Source organism: Sesamum indicum, linkage group LG7, assembly GCF_026168435.1.
Source record: "Sesamum indicum cultivar Baizhima isolate 11 linkage group LG7, ASM2616843v1, whole genome shotgun sequence".
Classification (NCBI taxonomy): Eukaryota; Viridiplantae; Streptophyta; class Magnoliopsida; order Lamiales; family Pedaliaceae; genus Sesamum; species Sesamum indicum.
Window position 1 is genome coordinate 6904473 of NC_142663.1, and position 23732 is coordinate 6928204.

The following is a 23732-nucleotide window of genomic DNA, read 5'->3' on the forward strand; positions in this document are numbered from 1 at the left end:
TAATGATGTAGACAAACTTTGTATATTAGTTACAGATGATAAACTTAAGAGGTTTATAAGACCTTAAAACTAACAAAATGTCTTTTTAAAATAAAATTATGAAACTCATATAAAATTATAATGATACGATAAAACAACCAGAACAAATCAGGTTGAGAGAGAGAAAGAGAGAGTAGTTTAATGTGTGAATTGTGACTATTTTGGTAAGAGGCATGTGATGGTGGTGGAAAACTAGGTGCAGTCAGAGGCTGTGTCAAATTTTCCTCTTTCACGGGCTGAAAAATATGCCAGCCGTGTTTTCTTTATGTAATTTCAGAAATCAGTCAATAAGGAACTTTTTTTTTAAATATATATAAATAATAATTATATTAAAATTAATAAATTAAATAATACATAAATTCGATCAATAAATCTACATTATACTAAATTAAGTAAGACATCTAATAAAATTTAAATTCATAATTTGGAATTTATTCACAAGACAGGAGTCTTAATCATTATGTACGTGGTTGGCGTCAGGAAGAAGGTGAAAGTTTTATCAGGTCGTTATGGTTGGTGCAGTGTGGGTTCCACACCCCGTATGAACACACATACACAACACAGCACCATTCATTGTTAATCAACCTCATGTCGTTGGTCAATTTGCTTTGCGATACACGCTATTTCTTCCTTCTTCCCAAATTATGACTATCAGGTTTTGAGTTCAAACACTGGGTCCATCATCATTAATGCGGCAGTTTCAACCCCAAAATCTCCGTCAAGCCAAGGGATTTCAGGCTTGCCAATGTTGGTAATAGTTATCAATTATTGCATTTCATGTTGGTTGTAGAAGATGTATTTGAGCGTCTAATAAAAAGTCGGGGTAGAAAATCTGTGGAACAAGGCGAACCAAATTTATAATTGTGATGTAAGAAATTGACTAGTTGAAAATGAGGATCGGAGAAAAATTTAGTGTTGTTTATGTGAATTTAAACTCACATTAATTGTAAATTATATGTAAATTTAACGAGTAACAGTATAATTTATATGGGTACAAACTCACGCTTACGACGTCCCGAATCCCTAAATATGGATAGGTATGATTGATGTCATAAAGACATTAATGTTGATGGACTGCACGTCTTAAATTGGATGTGGACAACCACTTTGTTGATTAGTATTGAAGCCGTGTTTTCCTCTTCAATTTCTTGTCTTTGGACTTTTGCTGCGATATTAATTATTAATTAAGACATAGAGTCTTTAAAAATAATAAATGAATTGATCATAATCGGATCTAAATTCTACATCTTATAATCATAATGTTTAACATTTTCAGACCTTTGACCACGAGATTAACAGTACATTCAGTCCAGTACAAAATCACCTAACATGAATTTTTCAATACAAACAATTTATCAACATATTATTTTTTTCAATTCAAACCCCAACTTTTCTAGTGAAAATATTGAAGGATTCATTTTATTTTTCATGGGTTTACTGGTTTTTGGGCCAAATTAATCTTTAAACAAAGCAATTCATGACTTGTTTTTTCTTTAATTTCACTCAAAAAAAATATGATTATTTTATTATGATTAATTATTATGGTTAAAAATAAAAAATAGTGGCAGATACTAATTAATCATGATCAGGCAATAGCCATTATTTCTACAAGTGGGCCAAATTATTTGCTGCAGCCAAAAACTGTGGCGAATATTTTGGTCATATGTAAAATTATATCAAATGTTGATTCATTGTGGTCAGCCTGCTCGTTTGTGTTTTCATTTTCAGTTTTCAGTTTGAAACAGTAATTAAAGTGAAAATATGTTTGTTTATACGTATTATTATTGAAAATATATTGATTTAACACCAGAGTTCAATATAAAATACAATTTCATTGACTAAATCACGGACGGGGCTCATCTATCCACTGGAAAAGTGAAATTATCATAATACCCTCGAGAAACTTACTTAATTTAGTGAGACATCGGGCTCATATGGCCTAATGTGTAATAGCTAGCCCAAACCCATTTTGGGAAATATATTCTGAGGAGAAGGCCCGGTAATGTAAAGGAAGGCCCATCATTACAAGAGAGAACTTGGGATCCGCTTGTTTAGTCATGTGGGTCGGATTTCTTGCAACCAAAAATCTGGACCGAATAGGGTCTTACACGTGGCGTGATCCCAAGAAATCAGATGACATCCATACAAAGGTGTGAAATTATAAATAATCATCAATATTATTTAATAGGTATGTGCAGTTATTGTTCTGCTATTCTATATTTATGATTTTACGGTCCTATTGTTTGATCTGTTTAATGATTTGAGTGTAGGAGTAGGATTGCTGGGGATGATTCTGGCCATTCTGATTTGTGTTCTCGAGCTGTTTCAGAGAGAACCAGGACTCAATGACTAGATGACTACATAACCACTGTGTCGTGGGGATCGCACTTGATACCCACAAATATTTCAAATTGTGTTTTTTATGCTTGTCTTTGATTGAGTCCTACCTACCCGACCTAAATCCGAGTATATATGTACATTCTTCATGACCACACGATCATTAATAGCTCAAATATAATCATACAACACATTCAATCGTATCTACAATATATCTCCTGCATACACCAGATATAATTTTATTGTCTTATCTTTTCTTACGTACTTTATTTTTAAATAATTTTATTGACTCAAACATCGGATGACAACAATCAAGATTTTTTTCAATATTTCTCACGAGGTCGATCAGTCGTTGCCAAACTCCTCTAGAAAGAGCTACAACGTCATTTCAGCTATGCCTGGTCCCCTCTAGCTTTTCGAATTTACGAGGACCTGGTTAGGCTTCAATCAATTGACTTGATTCAAGATCATTTAACCTTAAAGAATCTCATCAAATCCAAAACTCAAATAATACAGAACGTTATTTTTCATAGGAAAAAACACATCATCAAACCTTAAAAAAGTGAAAAGTGGATTCTCTCTTCAGGTCTTTTTTGTGTGTGTGCGTGTTTGATAATTCTGTTTAGGTTATTGCTTTGGAGGCTGGTAAGAATCTTGACAACCAAAGTATTTGTATTTTCTCCATTACAATACGTATGAGTTATTAGCGTGAGCTTTCAGAAGTTACCCCCTTTTTGTTACTTGGGGTAAATATTCTTACCGCTGTTAACTGCACTCTCTCTGCACCTGCACATGCACAATATTCTTGCTTTATTACTTTCCTTAAACAAAGTGGGCATATTATGCGATGAAAATAATTGATATTTTCCATTATTTGATGTTTCTTATAAGCTAATACAATTCCAGCATCTATACTAATATAAAAATGAAAGGCTCGCTGTACTCACAAACGATGATTAATTATACTGTTACACTAATTTTTAAATATGATACTTATATTCCTAATCTGATAAATTTAATAATTAAAAAAAGTTACTTTTTTCTTCTTCTTTTTTTTTTTTTTAACAAAAATGACTCCACGATATTTTAAAGTCGGTACACCAATTTTTCTATTGTAGCGACCTTAAGTTGGTTTCATTTGTTTGTTTCTTTTCTTCATATTTTTTTCGAAAATGTGATTTGTTGGTTTATTTGTTTTATTTTTATTTAAAATATATTTTAAAACATGAGAGGTTATTTACTATGTGATCACAGAGACGGTGTGTCACTACGACTAGTAAATTCAAAAAAAAAATTTCTACAGTTGCCTATTAAAAATTAATATTTTTTTTAAACATGTACAACATGAGTTGACGTTAAATTGTGTCGTATTGATGATGACTTAACTGACATGACATAATGATTTATACCATATTGATGTGACATACAATGATACGGCAAAATAATTATTGTTTCGAAGAATAAATAATATTATGTGTCTCAAATTTAATTTATATTTGGTACAGAACAAGAGACTGATGTTATTTAGAAGAATTTAGATGGACATAATCCCAAAATATGTGCATGAAGCGCATTATTTGATGGTAAAATTTCAAACTATCATAATTTTTAATTTGAAAGGAGTTAAAAAACGTCTATATGTGCTTTTGATTATTTTTTCGAGGTGCACTCAGTCCCTCACCACTATATTGCGAGGGGCCATCATTTATTGTGAAATTTTATTATTTTAATCATTGGTCGAGCCTTTCTTTAAACTTTTTTTTTCATTTCTCGAAAGACTTTAATTAATTTTCATACTTATTGTAATTTTTATTTGGGACTCATATTTTACTAAGTTATTAGGGTATTTTTGGATCAAACTTTATAAAATAACCGAAATTTAACCCGTTTTGAGGCATGTTCCCCAATTAGGATGATTTCCTCAAACATTCTAGCAATTTTTTTTCTTATTGAGTTCTCTAAAGATCAAAGACGAGTTCTTCAATTATTTCACATACTGAGAGTTTTTGCTCTAACAATGTCGAAACTTAACTGCACTTGTTTACATTTTTGCATTTTTTTTTAATTTTAACAACGATAAAAAAATTATAATAACTCATCTCGATACATTGAGCAACACTCCAATTCAACCAATATATCAAGTGAGATACACACTCGTATAAAGTGAAACAAATATTTACACGTTCATTAGAACCCAGACTCATAATCTCAAATTTATTCGTAAAATCACAACATTATTCTTACGGAATATGCTAAGAGATGGCTGGTCCAAGAAATGCTAACTAAACTTGGCAGTTGAACCCAGTTTCATGGACACTGTTTTTACAATCTTTTTTCCCCCACATGAGAAGAAACCGTGGCCACACCTAATTATAATCATGGGACAAATGTCCGAAAACCATAGCACATAGTCCCATCAAAGTCTCTGTTTCGTTTGCCTGAAACCCCATTTTCATCAGGAACTGTGTTTTACCTGTGTCAGATTAGAGAGAGGATATGTCCCTTTCCACAAATAAACTCCCATTTTTGCCAATTAAGGAATGTAAATTATAACGTTGTTGAATTTGTGCTGATCACGCATGTGTTTTGAGCCCGTATTGTCTGATTTTTTTAATAATAAATTATATCGACATTCTTTAAATTTAATTTTATTTATTATTTAAATACTTTTTATTTTTTGTAAAATTATATATGTGCACTTCTCAAAAGGGTGTCGGTGTAACGGACTTTACAGAGTGTTTGTACAGCTGCAATCTCAAAAGATATAAATGTAATTTTATAAGTAGCTGAGAATGTTTATGCGTTTAAATATAATTTCAGAAATTGTTAGTATAATTTATCTTTTTTTTTTAAATTATCCGAACGTGTCCTAATGATAATTCTCGAAGTCAAAGCTAAATCTCGTAATATATATATATATATATATAAATGGGCGTCTCCTATTATTGCTGATTATATGTGAAATGACAATAACGACGAGTTTAATCAAAAGTCAATTGTAGTAATTGGTAAGGCATACTTTTTTTCAAACTTAAAACGTGATTGGTTCGTAATTTAAAAAGAGTGATTAATTACAATTATATTTGCAGTATAATTGATTGAATCTTATCCAACTTTCCGCATATGGATGTCTCCCATTATTCAGAATATAGGTTGACATATCATGGTTGTCATGACGATTCAAACAAATAATTTTCTTCTTAATACGCCAATTTACACTTACATACACTAGAAGAAATGAGACTTTTCGTTATAATTAATTATTATTATTATTAACAGCAAAAACCGTGATGAGTACTGATTAAAAATTACAGCTGCGCAGCTGCTATTAACCGTTGCTTTTGCATGCGATGCTAATACATTAACTAGGACCAAAAACCGCCGCAAATGTTTCGACAATAGGTAAAATCATGACAAATGTTGATTAACTGTAGTCAAAACTACTACAATTTTCTCATCAATTTTTTGCGATCATAATAAAAAAAAATTATTAATTTGTAATAGTTTTCAAGCCGCGCAGATTTACATATAATGTAAGAAATAATTAATTTACTATTATTATTATTTTTGTAGTATCAGATCAATATCTCTAAAATTGCATATTTCCACGCCAACTAAAGAAACCCTAATTCAGAATAACAATTCAAAATAATTACTACCATAAGACGTAGCTATCTTAATACGAAACAAATAATATAAAATAGGTGTCAAGAAATCATTGCCCTAATTCTTAATTAATCCCCTAAATCTCTCTCATGTGCTGTTTTGGTGAATAAATGCAGCCATGTGAAATTATGACGCTGACCTCCACATCTATACACCCTCCCTATATTTGGTATTTGACATGAAAGTGACTGCAAAAGTCCATATACTCCTCATCTAATATTGCTTTCTTTAATTTTTAATTTTAAAAATTTCTTAAATTATTTGTAACTTAATTTTGAGAAATACTTCTAAACTTATTCTAATCTTGAGTAAATTAGATTGACGCCTCTCGACATTAAGTCAAAATATACAAACACAATTTTCTTTTTTGTAAAGTTACACTTATATCCCTGAGGTTATAATTGTAATTACTACTACACTCCCTATTTAAAGACAAAGCTTATACAAACATCCCCTCGAAAATATTACACTAACACCCCTCGGGGGGTGTAGCAATAATTTTACAAAAAATAAGAAGTGTTTCATGTAATTTGACCTAACTTTATGGGGTGTAAATATAATTTATCCTTTAATCTTGTTATTCGTGAGTAAGCGAGTAGTGACATGATGTGGGGGCTACCTCAAGGTCATGAAAATTTGCACAAATGCCCCCCCACTCCCCAACTCTTTTCTTAATTTCATAAGAGGCTAAGATCTGCGTCTTTACTATTCAGATTGTATCGATCCAGCCTCAACCCGATTTGAATTCGGGTAGTATGAACTTGAGATGCAACCCGATCGTCTTTCTGGATCAATTATTCATGTAAAGTAGAACAATTCAAGATACTTATAAATATTAACCTTAAAGATTTGACGCTCGATCCTTTCTTACGACCTTGAGATGTTTTCTCCTTTGACTCTGCTAGCAGCAAAGAAGGAGTATAATCAGACATTTCCAGTATTATTTTCATCACGATTACTTATCCTGCATATCGCATTAAAGATTTTCATCCTGCCTAAACATATTCTATCCCGAATAAATAAATACTATTGCGAAATTCAAACACACATTCCGATTCTTTTATCACATTTTTGTAAAAAGTGGTCTGAGAGCATTAAAAGATTTTCCAAATATAGCCCAAATAAGACCATATGGTTATAATATTTGCTTTTACTTTGGTACAACTTTTATAAGCGCGTAAATTTAACCAACGGTTCATATTCTTCACTCCCAAATGTTATTGTCAGCCTCAAGTTTTCACATGGCTACGCACATCTGCCCTATTAATCTAATTTGATCATCAACCGTTAAATTATATAAGAATATATATACATAAATTATAGGAAAATCTGATTTAATTCAATGATTATTAATTAAAAAAATCAGGAGAATTAGCCCCAAACTGCATACCTACCTAGTAATTGATAATCATAGGCGTAAATAAAAAGTAATTCTAATCACTAGATTCCATATTTAATTCACATTATTGTACTTCAAATTTTCTATATTTTCATAAGAAGTAAATTGTATTTTTTCCAAAAAATAAATTATAATAATTTTTTATTCAATTCAATCAATATAATAATAAATAAATTATAATAATCCACATCAAATAAGACAGATACCCACAGGTTCGATGATATTAGAATTCAAAACCTCGAACTTGTTCATGGACCTCAATTTTAGCCTCAACCACTAGACTGAGACATAATTGGTAATTTTTCTATTTTGTAAAATTTCGACTTACACTATAGTTTTTTCGAAAATACTTATCTGAAACCAGGCGTCGCTATAAAAATGCTTTCGATATATATTATAAAGGGTTATGGTTAAAAAATTATGATAAATTATTAGTCTCTTTTTTGGTAAAATAGAATTGATACGAAAATTTAAATTTTGATCGAATTAATTAATATTTATTATGATTTTTAAGTATGATCAAAACATTTTTCGTGGTTCCTATCTATGGCCAAAACATGACACGTTTGTCATGATTCCGAATATAACACTAATGTTTGAGCTTTGTGCGCCGAAATGATGGTTAAAAAAGTCGAAACTGTGGGTAAAAATATTCATCATAATTTTTTACTTATAACCATTGTAATTAATAATGGCAAAAGTATATATTTTTATACTGTAAGACTATTATAAGACTATTAATAATGCTCAATGAAATATATCTGTACTTTTTATTTTTATATAGATTTTAGTGTAAAATAAGAATATGTTTGAATTAGTTAATAAAATTATATTTTATATTGAACTGCAATGTCAAATTAATATATTTCAATACAAATACGTATAAATAAATATATTTTTATTTTAATTAATATTTTAAAAATCAAAACCTGAAAGCAAAAGCGCTGTGAGTCCTAAAATGTCCAAATTGTTCCCTTAATAAAAAAATTTTAATTCAAATTAAATTTAGTCAGATTTTAAATTAATTATATGACAAATACAATATATATATTCTGTAATTAGTGTTCAATTTAACAAATTATACAATAAATATATCATACTTTTTTTATAATTGATCTGATTCGAGCAAATCTAATTTAAATAAAATTATATCTCTAATATTTTCTTTTTTAAATTACCAAAATTCTTGTACTAAAAAGGTTGTCAGGCCCTATAAGGAAAATGGTGATTTTATAGTTGGTGGCAAATCCTGAACGTGCCTAATAATTTGTGCTGCACCTGACATGTTGCTACGTGTCAACCCCTCATGGTGCAGTTAATTAACCGTTCATTAAAGGTCAGAAAATTTTTGTCCCAAAAATAAAAATCTAAACAATCATTAAAAGAGAATATTACAAATACTGTACAAAGTGACAGTTTTAACATCATTGTGCTAATTTTTTAATTATAAAAATATCTCAATCACAAAATAAGAAACTTACACAATTTTAAAATTTACATCAAATTAATATATCTTATTTATTTATAATATATTTTAAAATATAAAAATTATTTATTATATATATATATATATATATTAACAACGTACTAAAACCGCTAGTATCTAGAAAACAAAAGGAACACAATGGGTCGGGTCCACCATTGCATGCGTGTAACCATATGGTTACTACATATAGAAAATAGACAAATGTTGATGTCATGATTTCAGCATTCATAGTTCATTGCATTTCTCCTACCACTTTCCACTTTAAGCTCCCACATCATTATATATTTGAATAAGAATATCTGGAAAAATCTGTTAAGGGAAATTTTTAATATATTATTCATTAGAATAAAAATATAACATCATTAGTAAAATATTATGTTTTAAAACTTTCATTAAATAATATAATTTTAATCTTATTACAATATATACAAATATTAGTGACGGGATTTATGCATAAAGTTGATATTCATGTAAATCATTAGTAACATATTTACAGTGAGAACTTCTAGTGATACTAGAGATATAGTGACAATAACTTTTTGTTGTCGCTAATTGGGATAACTGTATTTTTTGTACTCAAAATTGACCATATATTATAATTATACTCAATACTTTATCAATTTTATACTCCTATTCATAGGAGCAGGATGAGAGAAATTTAAGAGGATGCTGAGGGTGGTTAGTTTAGATAAGTCCGCATTTCTTGGGATGTCTATTTCTTGTGATATAGTTGGTCTAATTGTATTTCGCGTTAATCGTATCCGAAGCGACTAAGAACTAATCGATTATTCGGTAAACCCCCCCCCCCTCCCCCCCCTAAAAGACCCATTTGCCTCTAAAAATCTAAATCACAAAATAGGATGGAATTTGTGTAACTTTTACCCGATTGGTGCTACCCGACCTGTTCGAGTCAACAACCCATAACAAAAGCCGTTGATGCTTCCCCAATATCTAAGGGTTCTACAACTGACATGTGGCCCCATACGGTCTTATACAAATTGACCCCTTAAAGTTCTCGTCAGTATCTAATTTGATTAAATTTGAATCAATTATTAACAAGTACAATATACTTATCGTCTTTTTAGTGTACAATTTTAAAAAAATGATAAATCACATAAAATAAACTTGGTCCAAACAAAAATTTTCTGTTTGTCTTAATGGACTAAATAATCGAATTATTGATTTCCCTATATTTCCCCTTTTTAGCAAATCAAAATTCTGGTACCAAAAGAGGCGTTTTCCAATATTCTTTCTAGACGGACGGACAGGAATGTCTGCAGCATATGCTCTCGTCCCAAATGCATATAATAACCAAGATAGTTTCAATTTTCATGTACTCTGCATGTTTGCATGAGTTGATAATAATAAGGATTCATTACACTTAAATGTAATTTAAAAATACAAAATTATATTTTTCTTCAAAAAAAAATTATAATTACATTTATATCTCTTACAAAAATAATTTCATTTACACCTGGTCCCTTTCTAGTTAAGGTTTTGATGGAAAATTAATGCTGACGTTAGAAAAAAATAGTACATAAGTTTTTAATTTTGCCTTTCATTTAGCATTTCATATATATTTTTGTATTTATAAAGGAATAAATGTAATATATATATATATATATATAGTTTGAGGCCAACATCATTATATTTTTCACCTTATAAGCACAAAATAAGGGGTAAAATTAAAATTTTATGTATTTCTTTTTCTATTTTCAACATTTCTCATCTAAACCCCAACAAAAAGGATATATGTGTAAATAATAAATTTTTAAAGGGGTGTAAGTGTAATTTCAAAAAATTCTTTGAAAAAAGTGTAATTTCACATTATTAGATGGGTCAAAGTCTAATTAACCATAATAACATCATCATAACTTTGATTTGATTAAATTCATGCTACACCCAATATTTTCGTGCATTGAATATATGAATGATTGTTACATACCCTTCATTTTAAAAAAATGGAGTACACATCAACCATCAAACAACTTGAGGTATATAATAGACTTAAATGCATATTTAATCCTGTAATTATGATATTTTGACATTTTAATTCTGTATGTTATTTAGGTAGCAATTTAGTTTTATACATTTTTAATTTGTGCAATTTCAAGACAAACTTAGTTCTGAAATCGCGAAAATTAAAAACATACATGACTAGTTAATAACTAACACAATAAGTTACATGACCAAAATGTCAAATAATTATAATTACACGACTAAAATTACAATCAAATTAAAAAAATTTATTGACCATGCACGGTTTAATAAAATCGATCAAAAAAACATAGATGCTCTACCAAGAAAAAGTTATTTGTTATGGCTAAGAGCCATGATAAGAACATTTGCCATGACTTTTAGCTATGACAAATGTTTTAGCCACATTCGCAAATACCACGGCCAATAACCGTGGTCAATGACTATTTGTTACAGTTATTTTATTTTTAACCATGACAATTAACCATGGCTAAATATTATATTTTTATCAGTGTATAAATCAAGTGTCAACTACTTTTTTCTAGAAAAATAACCAAATTGTTTAAAATATTCCATAAACTTTAAAATACGTACTTTTGATTTAAAAAGTTATGATCAAATTCACCAAAAGATAGCTTGATGTGTTGTGTACTCCTTTGTCATTTATGTGGTGAGGCAAAATTTAAGCATTATTGCCAAATATAAAGAATTGAAGCAACAAGGAAACCTATTCAAAAATCAAGAAAAGAAAACCTTTGTGAGAAATCAGATGACGACTTAAAACTGATTCTCATATAAGTATGTATGTATATATGTCAAACCCTTTCTATTATTTATTCTATTGTATTTTTGTATGTGAATTGTGTCGAGGTTGTAGGTGACGTGGCGATTCGAACTGGATATAGGGTTGATTGTCCAAGTCAGATGGAGAGGTGGGGTCCACTCCTGATTATCGCATTTTGATTACGGGCTGATCTGCAATACAATTCGTTAGACTTGTTATGATGGTATTGATCGACTAAAATTCTCTAATATATAAATCAAAGTGACCTTAGGGTATCGTAGAATAATTAATGCATAGCTTGTGTAATGAAGTAGGCTCCAAGGGTTAGGGTTGCAATCTCGGGTTTTTAAGTTAGCACAAATTCTTGTCTAGTTTCATTATTTTAATGGCTATTGAGGGCAGGTTTTAACTCACGTCAGGATGGTATTTAATAATAATATAAGAAATATGACTTTTTTCATGATTATGAACCATAATTATATAAGTAAAAATTGTGTAATTAGCTATGATTACACGATGATTATTAGTTGTAATCAAGATCAAACATTAATCTTGACTAAAAAATAATTGCATATATATATTAATCATTGATAAACTCATGGCATATATTTTTGTCATAGTTAAAATTATGACACAATATTAATTAAACTGATCAACACTTAAAATTTTAAATTAACTTTATTTAATTCTAGTAAGTAGTATGGATATGCCATTATTTTGAGGGCGTAGTCAATTAAATGACATTACATATGCCTATTAAATACTCCTCTAACAATTAAAGAGGGTAACTTTTTTTATTTTCTTAATTAAAGAGGGTAAGTTTTGCATCTTTGATATGACATTTTTTTAATTTCGTCCTTTAACTTCCCTATGCGCATGTAACTATAATTTTTTTTCACTAAAAATTCGTAAATCATCTGTGAAAACAACGTCCAACGGCCGTTGCAGAACTATAGTTCATTTGTATATAGAACGGTTTTTATCATAGTAATTAATTATAATGAAAAATCATATTTATTTTGGTGTGTGTCACTTTAATAGTTATTTATATTTATATACATTTTTACCTTTTCTATCCTCTCTTCCACACCAACTTTTTTATTTAAGTATTTGCTTTTATATAAAAATCTTTTTCCCCTTCATTCTTAATAAATATTGTTTGAGTTAGTTTATACAATCAATTGAATAAACTCCTATAATAAAACTTTAAACAAAACATATTGCATTACTGATTATTTTTTTACATATTTTTGTACATGTATCGAGTGTTGTCCTTATCATTAATATAAAAAAATATAATCTGTGTGTATCTATCACTACAGGCCCGTTTATATTGTCATGTTATTTATTTCGATAACGATATAAAAAAATATATTGAACTTATTATATAATTCATTTAGATTAAATGGTTTCAAGTTTGAATTAGAATTTCCCATATCTTAAAATAGTGAATTGGACAGGTTATCCAACCTGATAATAGAAAGTAAATGACACGTAAATACATATAAAATTACAGCGATTTCAGCAACAAATCCAACTGCAAAAACCATTTTCTCCTCTGATCTTCTTACATTGCCTACAAACTCTCTCCTTCACTCTCACCATTTCTCTGGCCGCCTTTTTCTCCTCAGCGTTTCTCTCAATTTCTTTCCTTAATATAGAACAGTACGTTAAATTAGATTAGCAGCACAATTACAAGAAGGAGGAGTGCAAGAAAGGAGGTGTCAATGTTCCAGGAAACTAACAGCGCGGCCTCGAAGACAGGCAATATGGTTCACCCCGATCCCAACCTTTCGTCTTCCAGCGCCGCCTCCAGCGACGCCAATGATTTCGCCGCTCGTAACAGCAACTTCTCCGCCTATGACGCCGCCCGTCTCAGCGGGGAGGTGAGCTCTCCCTTGATGATGTCGCCCTGGAACCAGCCGTCACCGTTCGCCAACTCCTGGTCGAATTCCAACAAAACCATCTCTCACAGCCAGCCACAGAACAGCCTCATCGGCTCTCTTGTTCGTGAAGAAGGCCACATCTATTCCCTGGCTGCTAAGGATGACATTCTGTACACGGGCTCTGACAGCAAGAACATCCGTGTATGGAAGAACATGCAAGAGTTCTCTGCCTTTAAATCCAACAGTGGTCTTGTCAAGGCCATTATCATTTCCGGCGACAAGATTTTCACTGGCCATCAAGATGGAAAGATACGCCTGTGGAAGATCAGCCCCAAGGATCCCAGTGTCCACAAACGATTTGGGACTATGCCCAGGTTCTTCGACATATTCAAAGCTTCGATCAAGCCCAGCAATTATGTGGAGGTGAAGCGCAACCGCAGCGCCGTCTGGATCAAGCACACCGACGCCATTTCTTGCCTGAGCATGAGTCAAGAAAATGGGCTCCTTTATTCTGCTTCATGGGACAGAACTTTCAAGGTCTGGAGACCTGAGAGCTCCAAATGCATAGAATCCGTCAAAGCCCACGACGATGCGGTTAACTCAGTGGTTGCAGGCGTCGGCGGGATGGTCTTCACCGGCTCCGCCGACGGCACCGTTAAAGTCTGGAAGAGGGAACAGAAGGGCAAGGCCGTCAGGCATACTTTACACCAAACGCTTCTCAGCCAGGAGTCCGCCGTGACGGCATTGGCCGTGAACGAGTCGGGTTCGGTGGTCTACTCCGGCTCCTCAGATGGGCTGGTGAATTTCTGGGAGGTGGAGAAGGAGCTGTCTCACGGCGGCGTGCTGAAAGGACACAAGCTGGCCGTGCTCTGCCTGGCGGCGGCAGGGAATTTGGCCTTCAGTGGTTCAGCTGATAAGACCATATGCGTGTGGAGGAGGGAGGGAGCGGTGCACACTTGCCTCTCGGTGTTGACGGGGCACACAGGACCGGTGAAGTGTCTGGCGGTGGAGAAGGACAAGGAGTCGGCATTGGACGGAGACGCCGACAAGAAGTGGGTGGTTTATAGCGGGAGTCTTGATAAATCAGTGAAGGTATGGAGCGTATCGGAAATGGCGCCGGGAATGCAGCCGCCGGGATCGATGCAGCAGAACTACGGGGAGACTAACTGGGACTCAATTCCGTCAGCAAAGTATTGATGAAAATGAAAAGAGTTCCGATCGACGACCATATATAACTCTGACTGAATTTGCATGATCCCGGCGAGTGAATTGATCCATTTCATGGCATGATCTCTGTTCTGTGTTTGATGGATCAATCAAACTTTTGTAAAAATTTTATGAGTTGATTATGTGGGTGAGTTATATATTGGTGTAATCATGGATGATCGCTTCTATATAATTGAGTTTAATGTATTATAGGGGTATTACTATTTCCAATTTCAACTTAATTTCTTTATGTTCCTACATTTCTTATTCCTTTCAATCACACTGTTGAATCAAATCATAAATCACAATTTTCGTTTTTCTACTTTTCAATTAGCACTTTGACGAAATTCATTAATTGGGTAAAATTTTCTTCTGACATTGATATAGAAAAAAAAAAAAAAAGAAAGAAAGAAAAACTTTCTTCTAACATGAATGAAGGAAAATATGCTGAGAATGAAGTGGAAAATATGAAATTTCTAATTTGGTTCTATTTTGTAAAAGAAAATTTCTGAATTAGTCCTCCACTTCTAGCGTCACTTTTAAATGGTAGAAATGGTCTAACGTTAGTTTAATTACTGTTGGAGGTAAAAATTATACATGTACACTTCACATGAAAATTGAGTTAATTTTGGCCTCAATTTTGGAGATTGATCATTTTCCCCTATGAACCCTAAAATTTTCCTAAGCAAATTTCTCCTAAATCACTTGAGTTTGGATGATTTGATTCGAAGAAAAACCCAAAAAATCAAATGAAGATAGTTAACATTTGAAGATATATATGTGACACTGTCCTTGTTGCCCTGCCATCTCATAGATTAGGGAAATCCTAACTATAGTATGTGTTGATTTTATATGTTTAAAGGTTTTATTTTTAGGGCTTTATCTTTTTTTCTGCTTGTAACAGAAATGGATGTATTTGTTCTGTATGTTAATTGCTTGATTTATTATGAAACTGGCGTTGATTTTTGTATACTTTGTTCTTGATTTCTGATGAAAAATCTAATGTTTGTTTTTTAAGTTGTCAGCTGCGTGTTGCGTGATTTATTATTTATATTGTTGAGTGTGGGTCAGACATGAAGGAATATTGATTACTGTGATGTGGTCTCTTATATGTTTAGTATAACATTTCTATAACATGTGATTCTCTGTTATATACTTTTAGAATATATGTTTGCTTTTGTTGTTTTTTTTGTCTTTACATTTTTAAGTATTAAATTTGTTTTTTTGGCTTTTTTGTTTGTTCAATCTTGAAGTATAATTTATATTTATATATATTTTTTAATTTTTTTTCCCAGATGAACATAGATATGCTATTATTTTGAAAGTTCATCATGGAGGCACTTAAATAAAAATTGGTTGAGTCAAACTAATCACATAACAACTATGGTATACTTAGCATGTAATCTATCACTTTTTTATAACTATGCACCAATTACACGACAAGTGTATTACATTTACCATATAATTAATTCAAATTTGCCCTAACCTGAATTATATTGTATCATCTATTTTATTTAGGGATAATTATATTTAAACTCCAAGACCTCTAGTCTGTTTACACACATCATTTGTGTCTTTTGAATAATCACATATACATCCATTAAAAACGTCATCATCGTTACATAAAGACTTAAATGTAACTTGAAAACCATAAATACCGGAGCAGAGTATGCTTGAGTATTCTCGACATAAGACAGGCCTGTGTCTGCTTTGCAGCAATAGCGAAAAATTCAAGAGTTTATTGGATTTTTGTGATGCCATCAAGTTTTCTTGCCAAATCCCAGAAGGTGTCTACTTCTAGCATGCAATTATCAACTGATTCTTTTTCAATTGACCTGTAGAACTGTCTATAAACGAGCAGATAATCACAAAGCAATGCAGCTTCAGACATGGAATCAGGAACTGGCTTCTATTTTCCCTTTGAAGACGGGGGACAAATTTGTTGAACAAAACTACGGAAAAACATCCCCACTTTCATGGACTTCTAAAGCATTTAAAACAAACCCAAACATCATTTGCTTTTTTTTTGTTCATGCAAACAATTTCTAGAACAGCATGTTTTGATAATTTATTCCGAGTCATTGGTGATAAATATCCTGAGCTTTTTATATGAGCTATCCAGTTAAATATGTTACATGGGCAGATGGCATTATAAATAACAATTATACGCATCACTTATTCAAAACACAAGTTTTGATCAAAACAAGCTTACTAACCTTGAGATGCAGTTTAGAGGAGAACAGTTACCACCACATGGTAGTCGGCGTCAATCAGGATCCGACATGGTAGCTTTGACATTTAAGATGCAGTATAAACTTTTATTTCATATAAAAGGCAGAACCTGAACCAATAAAAATTAATTGCAAGAGGACAGCAGAGGACACATTTAAAAACTGCATGTCTCTGGTGCAAATTCCTGGATAATTTTATAACTTTTTTCAGCAATAGCAAACTGAAGCAGCAATTTTTGGACTACAGCCAGGAGTTCTCATGTTCCTTCGTAATCTTGTTACAGATCTTATTTCATTCTTTTTAAGACTTTCCGAAAGACCAGACTGAAGCAGCATTTTTAAACTATAGCCAGGACTTCTGATATTCCTGCCTAGTCTTGTTAGCACTCCTGTTTCACTCTTTGAGGCGGCAGAATAACAAGAAACGCTCAAGAAAATAATCATTGAACCAGAGAGAGATTAAAATGATGTAATTTAATATGTCCACTCGTGCTTATTCCTACTCCATTCATCTACATTTCCAATATTCTCCAACTTAGGAAAAAGAATTGAAACTAAAATGGACAAGGCAGGAAAAATAAAAAACATTTCTATTCACACTGAAAAATGGGAGCAACAAATATTGTTGACAACATAGAAATGTAGAGGATCAAAATGTGAAAAAAATAAGAAATAGTTACTATGACAATCAATAACTGGATTAAAGAGAAAAAAAAAAGAAGAAATCTAATAACTGGTATAATGGATAATCTGAAAAGAGAAGATAGTGCGAAGAAGATAAACAACCGGAACCTGTCACACGGAACTCAGCAAGGAGGAAAAAGAGTTGACAGTTCTTCAGTATGAAAGCCTGCGAGAATGCCTCTTCTTCGATTCAAGTAGTGCATTTGAATTGAGTCCCCGCATATGCCCACTTCTGCAACCAACAGAATCTAAGTCCAAAGCCAGGGGAGTCACTGCACTTCCTCCTTCTAGCACTTTAACAACCTAGTCATTTTGAGAAAATAAAGATTGAAATTCATTTGTAACCCATATTTACTAAGTGAAGTCTACAATTTGAGATGAATATAAAAAGAATATAACCACTAAAAAAGAATTGTTATTATGCATGAATTAATTCTGAGGCCACAAGGAGTATTAACCTTTGACATGGGTGGTCTCAGGTCAGGATCAGGATGTAAACACAACGAGGCAGCGAATCCTATTGCATGAAGCTCAGAGGGTAAACCTTGGGGTTGGATAGAGGCCAAGCGGGGGTCCAGCAGTTGATGCTTGTAAACCAAGATATGTATTGGCTCAATAGTAGCTAAAGAATGGATATCGTCCTGCAAAAATTGATGTTTCATGCAGTATTGCAAATCATGAGCTCTTTTCCCAGTGATTAGCTCTAATAATACCATGCCAAAGGCATATATGTCAACTTTCTCTGTGATTTTCCCATCATTGAAATATTCCGGTGCAAGATACCTATGGACATAAAGAAATACAAATAAGATGAACATAAAGTGAACAATATGGGGACTACAGATTTTCTTGCCGGGTAAATTGAGATAGTTGCGATTGTCAAACTCATGAAATGGACAATAGCACACAAATAACTAGTCATGCAGACAGCCAATTAAAATTCTGTGAAGTATGCAACATACACTGACGTTCCAACTACTTGCTTCCTGTCACAGAACTTCCACTCACTGTGCAATCTTGCCAAACCAAAATCAGCAACCTGAAACAAACTAACAATGTACTTGGACTAAAATAAATTTACAGAAAAGAGTAAAAAGTGAAATGTTTCTTGGTAGTCAATATTATCTGGAAAATGCCTTTGAAGTTCCAATAACCTATTTTGACTTTCTAGATGACTGATAACTTTCAATGTATTTTGTTGACTGGCTCAGCACTCTATTTAGTTACTACATAGGGTATAAGTATTAATGCATATGAACTCTACTACAAAAGTACTTGCTTCTAGAACATTGTAGAATATACCAGAGGTTCAAAATCATGGGTTAAGAGTATGTTGTTTGGCCGCAAATTTCGGTGAATTATACATCCAACTCTGCAATCTTCATGAAGGTACCGCAATCCTCTTGCAGTCCCAATAGCTACCCTCAGACGTGTTTGCCAATCCAAAGCAGACATTTCATTTCCTGCAAATGAAGGTGCACATGATATTGCTTTGAGGTGGCAAAATCAGTGGTTGAACATTGCACAAGGCATGCCAGACAGATACAAATATAGAAGCAAGCATAAGATACCATGTAAATGAAAGTCCAACGAGCTATTGCATATATATTCATAGACCAGCAGTCTCTTCTTCCCTTCAATGCAAAAACCAATCAGCAACACCACATTTCTGTGCTGAGCACAACTCAGTACGCGAACTTCCCTGCAGAAATCAGCATCTCTTTGTGGCCCAACTAGCTTGAGCTGCTTCACCGCGATGACCAACCCATTCCTCAGAACTCCTCTGTGAACCAAACCATATCCACCTTCTGCAACAAAATTTGTGTCTGAGAAACCATCTGTAGCTTCCTCTAGCTCTTTGTACTGAAATTGCTTTGGAGGTTTCCCAAATGCTGGAGCCTTGGATTGACACAGCGAACACAGTGGAGGAGGAGTTGAGGAAATTTTACTTAAAGAGACAGCCTCCCGAATGCTAGAGTTGAATGCGGAATCTCCACTACCATTTTGATTAAAATTAAGTCCACTTAATATTATCTCTTCCTTATATTGTATAAAATTATCAGATTTGGTTCTGGTAGAGGTAAATGTTGTTTTAGGGATGATATTGCAGTTTCCACTTGCTGTGCCTTTCTCATCAACAGAGTGATTCTGAGGAATCCAGAAGACTCTTTGATTCCGACTGCTTGGTGATTCTGGAGCTGCTGAAAAATTTATTGCTCTTTCCTTTACATGGTCAATAGTATTTTGTCTACCAGGTGGACGTTTACCTCTATTCATTCCTTCATAAAGGGGATTTTGTTCATACACAACAAAAGTAGGAAGTCCCGCGTCAGGACTTGATAATGACTTTTCCCCGGTGGATCTTGTGTATGAAGTGTTTGCATCCTCAGGACTGCTAACAGGGGTGGTATGCTTCATTTTGTAGCTGTACAGCTTTCTATTATCTTTAACAGGTGAAGATGCAGCAGAATAGAAAGGGGTTTGTATATCATCTGAGCTAGCTAGATTGAGTCGAAGGACTTTTGGATGGGAACCCTTCATGACTACAATATTACAGTGCAGTTCATCCATGCAACACCTCAGATCTCGCTTCAGTTTCCTGTTTTATGAGAATAATACAAATAAAATAGTGCTTTGACATCTCAATAACATTGATGGGCTCAATGCCCCATTGAGGAGAAGATAAGGGTTGATTAGGAATAGTAGTGTATACAAGCACTTTGTTTGATTATCAAAGTTAGACAAAATTTCTGAGTGACAATATTGCTAACAAGATGTTTCAATTTATTTAATTTGGAATAACTTAGTCACATATTTAAAATTCTAGTGCAGTACATGTTTGAAATATGACAGTTTTAGCTCTAAATTTGATGAACTAGTATAAACATATTTAAAATTCTAGTGCAGTACATGTTTGAAATATGACAGTCTTAAGAAGCATGGGAAAAAATTTGATAAGCGCAAAAGTTATGGAACTGCAATTAGGTACGATGGAAATTGTTGATACTTATAAGTTTCAGAGACAGGGTGAGAAGCAGAACTAGACTGAAATTTTATACCAATTAGGGCAGATCAGAATAATATTCAAGACTTTAAATAAAATAACTAAATGCATAATGGTTTTTTGATGAACTAGAAGCAAAATGAGTTGTACTATTCTTTTCTTTTCTTTTTTTTTTGTGTGTGTGTGTGCGCTTTCACTTATTTTACTTCATATATCTGTAATATTGTCCCATGCAACATTTAGGCTCTATAACAGTGGCTAGCAGCTGGGAGCAGGACTTTGAATAGGAGAGTTTCAAAGTTTGGTCATTTGTTCCTAATTTGGCTTTAGCAACAAGGTATACCAATCTATGTGGATGTATATCTGAAAAGATATTTGCGCAGACAAAATTTAGGGAAAAAGTATAAACATATTTACGTTTATTTACTTGTCCAATATGACCCAGCTGGCTGCACTGCTCTTTGCTTCAGCTGCGACAGCACCAGCAGAGATAGCTGAAACAACCTTAATCCGCACTGTAACCTACAATCAATAACTAACAGATACACTTATTTTCCATGCTCTGGTTTCACTAAATTCAGTCACAAAGAATGTCTTCACCATCTTGTTTGGCATCAGCCAAGACTAAAAGCTATCAAGGAGGGATAAATCACAATTAGCTGCAATTGTACAGAACTAAGTACTACATAAGGGCTGCCTTCTTCCATCAATCAATAAACAAAGGAACTTAGGTTACCACAAAAAACAAATGAAAGTAAATGCGATCATAGCTTTTATATATAATAATAAAAAAATCATTACAGAAACAACAACAATAAAAATAATTACTCATTACTATTATTATTCTTGTTATTATTATCATTATCATCATCATTATTGATAATAATATTATTATTTACTAAAAGCAGCAATAGCCAACGCTTCTGTTAGGCAGGGGCTTGACAAACACTCAAAGATATTTACAGAGCGGTTGCTGCTTAGACAATGAAAAACTGATGTGTAAAGTTTTCCCTGTACAAAAATTGAAACTTGCTCTTTTTACTACAGCAGTCAACAAATTCTTGTTAGTCTTCAACCAGCCAGTCATAGACATGTCATCCATAGTTTAAACTTCAAATGGGATATCTTTTAACTTACTCTTGAGAGGAGGGGTGTCATGAATCCACCTTGGAATATAAGTCCCATGCCTTATTTGCATCTAGCTCTACTTCCTCAATTATTCCATTAAGGTTCTATTATCAATGTTCAATAAAGTATTTCTAGAACTTGAATATAATAACTAGTCAATCATTAAAAGCTGATTACCTTGCAAAAAGAGACTAAGCATATTCCTGGGCACTCAATAATGCAGTATCAATAATCAGCTTTTTGCGAAGCACATGCAACCCTCTTACTTTATCATATAATTATATGCAAGTAAAACTAACAGCTTCACAACTTAGAATCTTCCAAATCCAGACAATGTAATCAAGTCTCCAACAGATTGAATTAAAGAAGATTCAATGATCGAACTACATGACTTGTAAAGATATTCTCATCATTTTGTTTTTATTTAATTATAACAACTCTTTGAACAGATTAGTGTCATTTCTAACTATACCTCTCATCTTTTTAAAATTGCAAAAAAAACTTCCCATTAAATTTTCGTGATTGAGAAAACCTTAAAATTACCTCATTTTTTAATTAGATACAAAACAATCACAATCCTATATCTTTAAAATAACATACAACCTCCAAGTTTAGAAGTGGTAGATAAACAAAATAAACTTTGAAGGAAGATTTTTATAGTTCATGATAAGTAAGGGTGTAGTCAATAATTACACTAACTTTCAGGGAGTTTCGGATAGTTAGCCATTTTCTTTAACTTCACTACATATTTCTTTCTAGACTACGCTGTTTATATGTATGACCTTTAACTTATATCAATTCAGCATAGCACAGCGTTCAAAGAGAAGAATTCCCTCCCCAAGGGGAAAGTAACTGCAAATTAACAAGGAAAACTGGCATGGAAAAGATAAAGGTAGAAGAAGCTCTAATTCATACCTGAATTTGATCCTGAACTTGAAGAACCATCTGAGAACAAGACTCCGAGATCTGACAAATCCGATCCGGTAACTTGGTAGCGTCACCGCTCCGGCCATCTCCTTTCAACCTCGGAAATCCCCAAAATCTCCTCCCTTTCACACATACTCTCCAAACAATTAGTGTAGTGATACACAACCTTTCATTACTAGCTACTAAATATGCGGAGCACCAAGAAAAAAGAAAACTCGAGCGACGCAATATTATTCCAGACTTTATGGAATTACCGGTTTTCTCTTCAGAGAAGACAGCGAGGAGCATAACACAGTCGCCAGGCCTTGCAGCGTGATTGAGTGCCCAGGCCAACCCGCACTTTGAGATCACCTTCTCTGCTTTGACAGCCACGATCACTCTCGCCGCCGTCTCGCCGCCGCGTCCCGCCAGCTGGCCGGTAACTGGTGACTTTGGCGGGAACATCAGTGACCTCAGGTTGTCGGTACGGTGTGAACACGTGGGAGTGGTGGGGGGAGGGCGAGCGGTTTGGACCGTTTAGCACAGTTTTGAGTTATGTGTAGTGGGCGATGCGCTTTGAAATCAACTTTATATGTGTAAAATTGGCGCTCCAATTTTCTTTTTTTCTTCTATTTTTGGTTTGGGAGTAAAGGTTGCAGTGGCGTCAAAACTGTCATTTTATATCTATAGCAGTCGTCCCTACATACAAATAATGAATAATTTTTTACGCTTTCAAATATCTATCTATATTATTATAAAAGAAAATTTTTTGTCGTACTAATTTTTGAATATCCAAATTTACTCTTATTTTCTTTCTTCCTTTTAAAAAGTATTTGGTCAAATTAATAATTTTCAATATTTTTTAATAACTTCATAATTATTTTATTTTTCTCTTAACTACTCACTACTCCACATTTCTCTGTCACCTTATTTCTCCATATTTATTATAATTTGTAATTAATAATTTATTCTTCTTTACAATTTTTTTCTCATCATCTT

General features: G+C 32.9%; 2 protein-coding genes across 3 annotated transcripts; one reads left to right on the top strand and one right to left on the bottom strand.

The window, feature by feature from the left end:
- The first annotated feature begins 13206 nt into the window (after positions 1–13206).
- On the top strand, positions 13207–15038 carry LOC105166203 (protein JINGUBANG). The gene has a single exon (XM_011085465.3). The coding sequence runs from the start codon at positions 13416–13418 to the stop codon at positions 14769–14771; it is 1356 nt and encodes a 451-aa protein (XP_011083767.1). The 5' UTR covers positions 13207–13415; the 3' UTR covers positions 14772–15038.
- A 2544-nt stretch (positions 15039–17582) lies between these two features.
- LOC105166204 (inactive protein kinase SELMODRAFT_444075) lies at positions 17583–23361 on the bottom strand. 2 transcript variants are annotated; one of them, XM_011085467.3, is made up of 8 exons: positions 23009–23361; positions 22743–22876; positions 21127–21221; positions 19267–20294; positions 18998–19158; positions 18658–18734; positions 18154–18478; positions 17583–17998 (listed from the first exon to the last, which is right to left on the bottom strand). In XM_011085467.3, exons 1-8 carry the CDS (start codon positions 23196–23198, stop codon positions 17849–17851), a joined length of 2160 nt encoding a protein of 719 aa, XP_011083769.1. In that variant the 5' UTR covers positions 23199–23361; the 3' UTR covers positions 17583–17848. The 2 variants fall into 2 exon arrangements, with proteins under 2 accessions (XP_011083769.1, XP_088738979.1); XM_088882853.1 differs by lacking the exon at positions 21127–21221 and having other exon boundaries at positions 23009–23148.
- Positions 23362–23732: the final 371 nt, after the last annotated feature.

Bases quoted from the DNA above. Each gene is read 5' to 3' on its own strand.
- LOC105166203 (XM_011085465.3), top strand. From the start codon at position 13,416: ATGTTCCAGGAAACTAACAGCGCGGCCTCGAAGACAGGCAATATGGTT.
- LOC105166204 (XM_011085467.3), bottom strand. From the start codon at position 23,198: ATGTTCCCGCCAAAGTCACCAGTTACCGGCCAGCTGGCGGGACGCGGC. The intron at 22,877-23,008 runs GTAATTCCATAA...TATGTGTGAAAG, and splicing joins CTTCTCTGAAGAGAAAACCG to GGAGGAGATTTTGGGGATTT. The intron at 17,999-18,153 runs GTTAATACTCCT...CAAAATGACTAG, and splicing joins TGAGACCACCCATGTCAAAG to GTTGTTAAAGTGCTAGAAGG.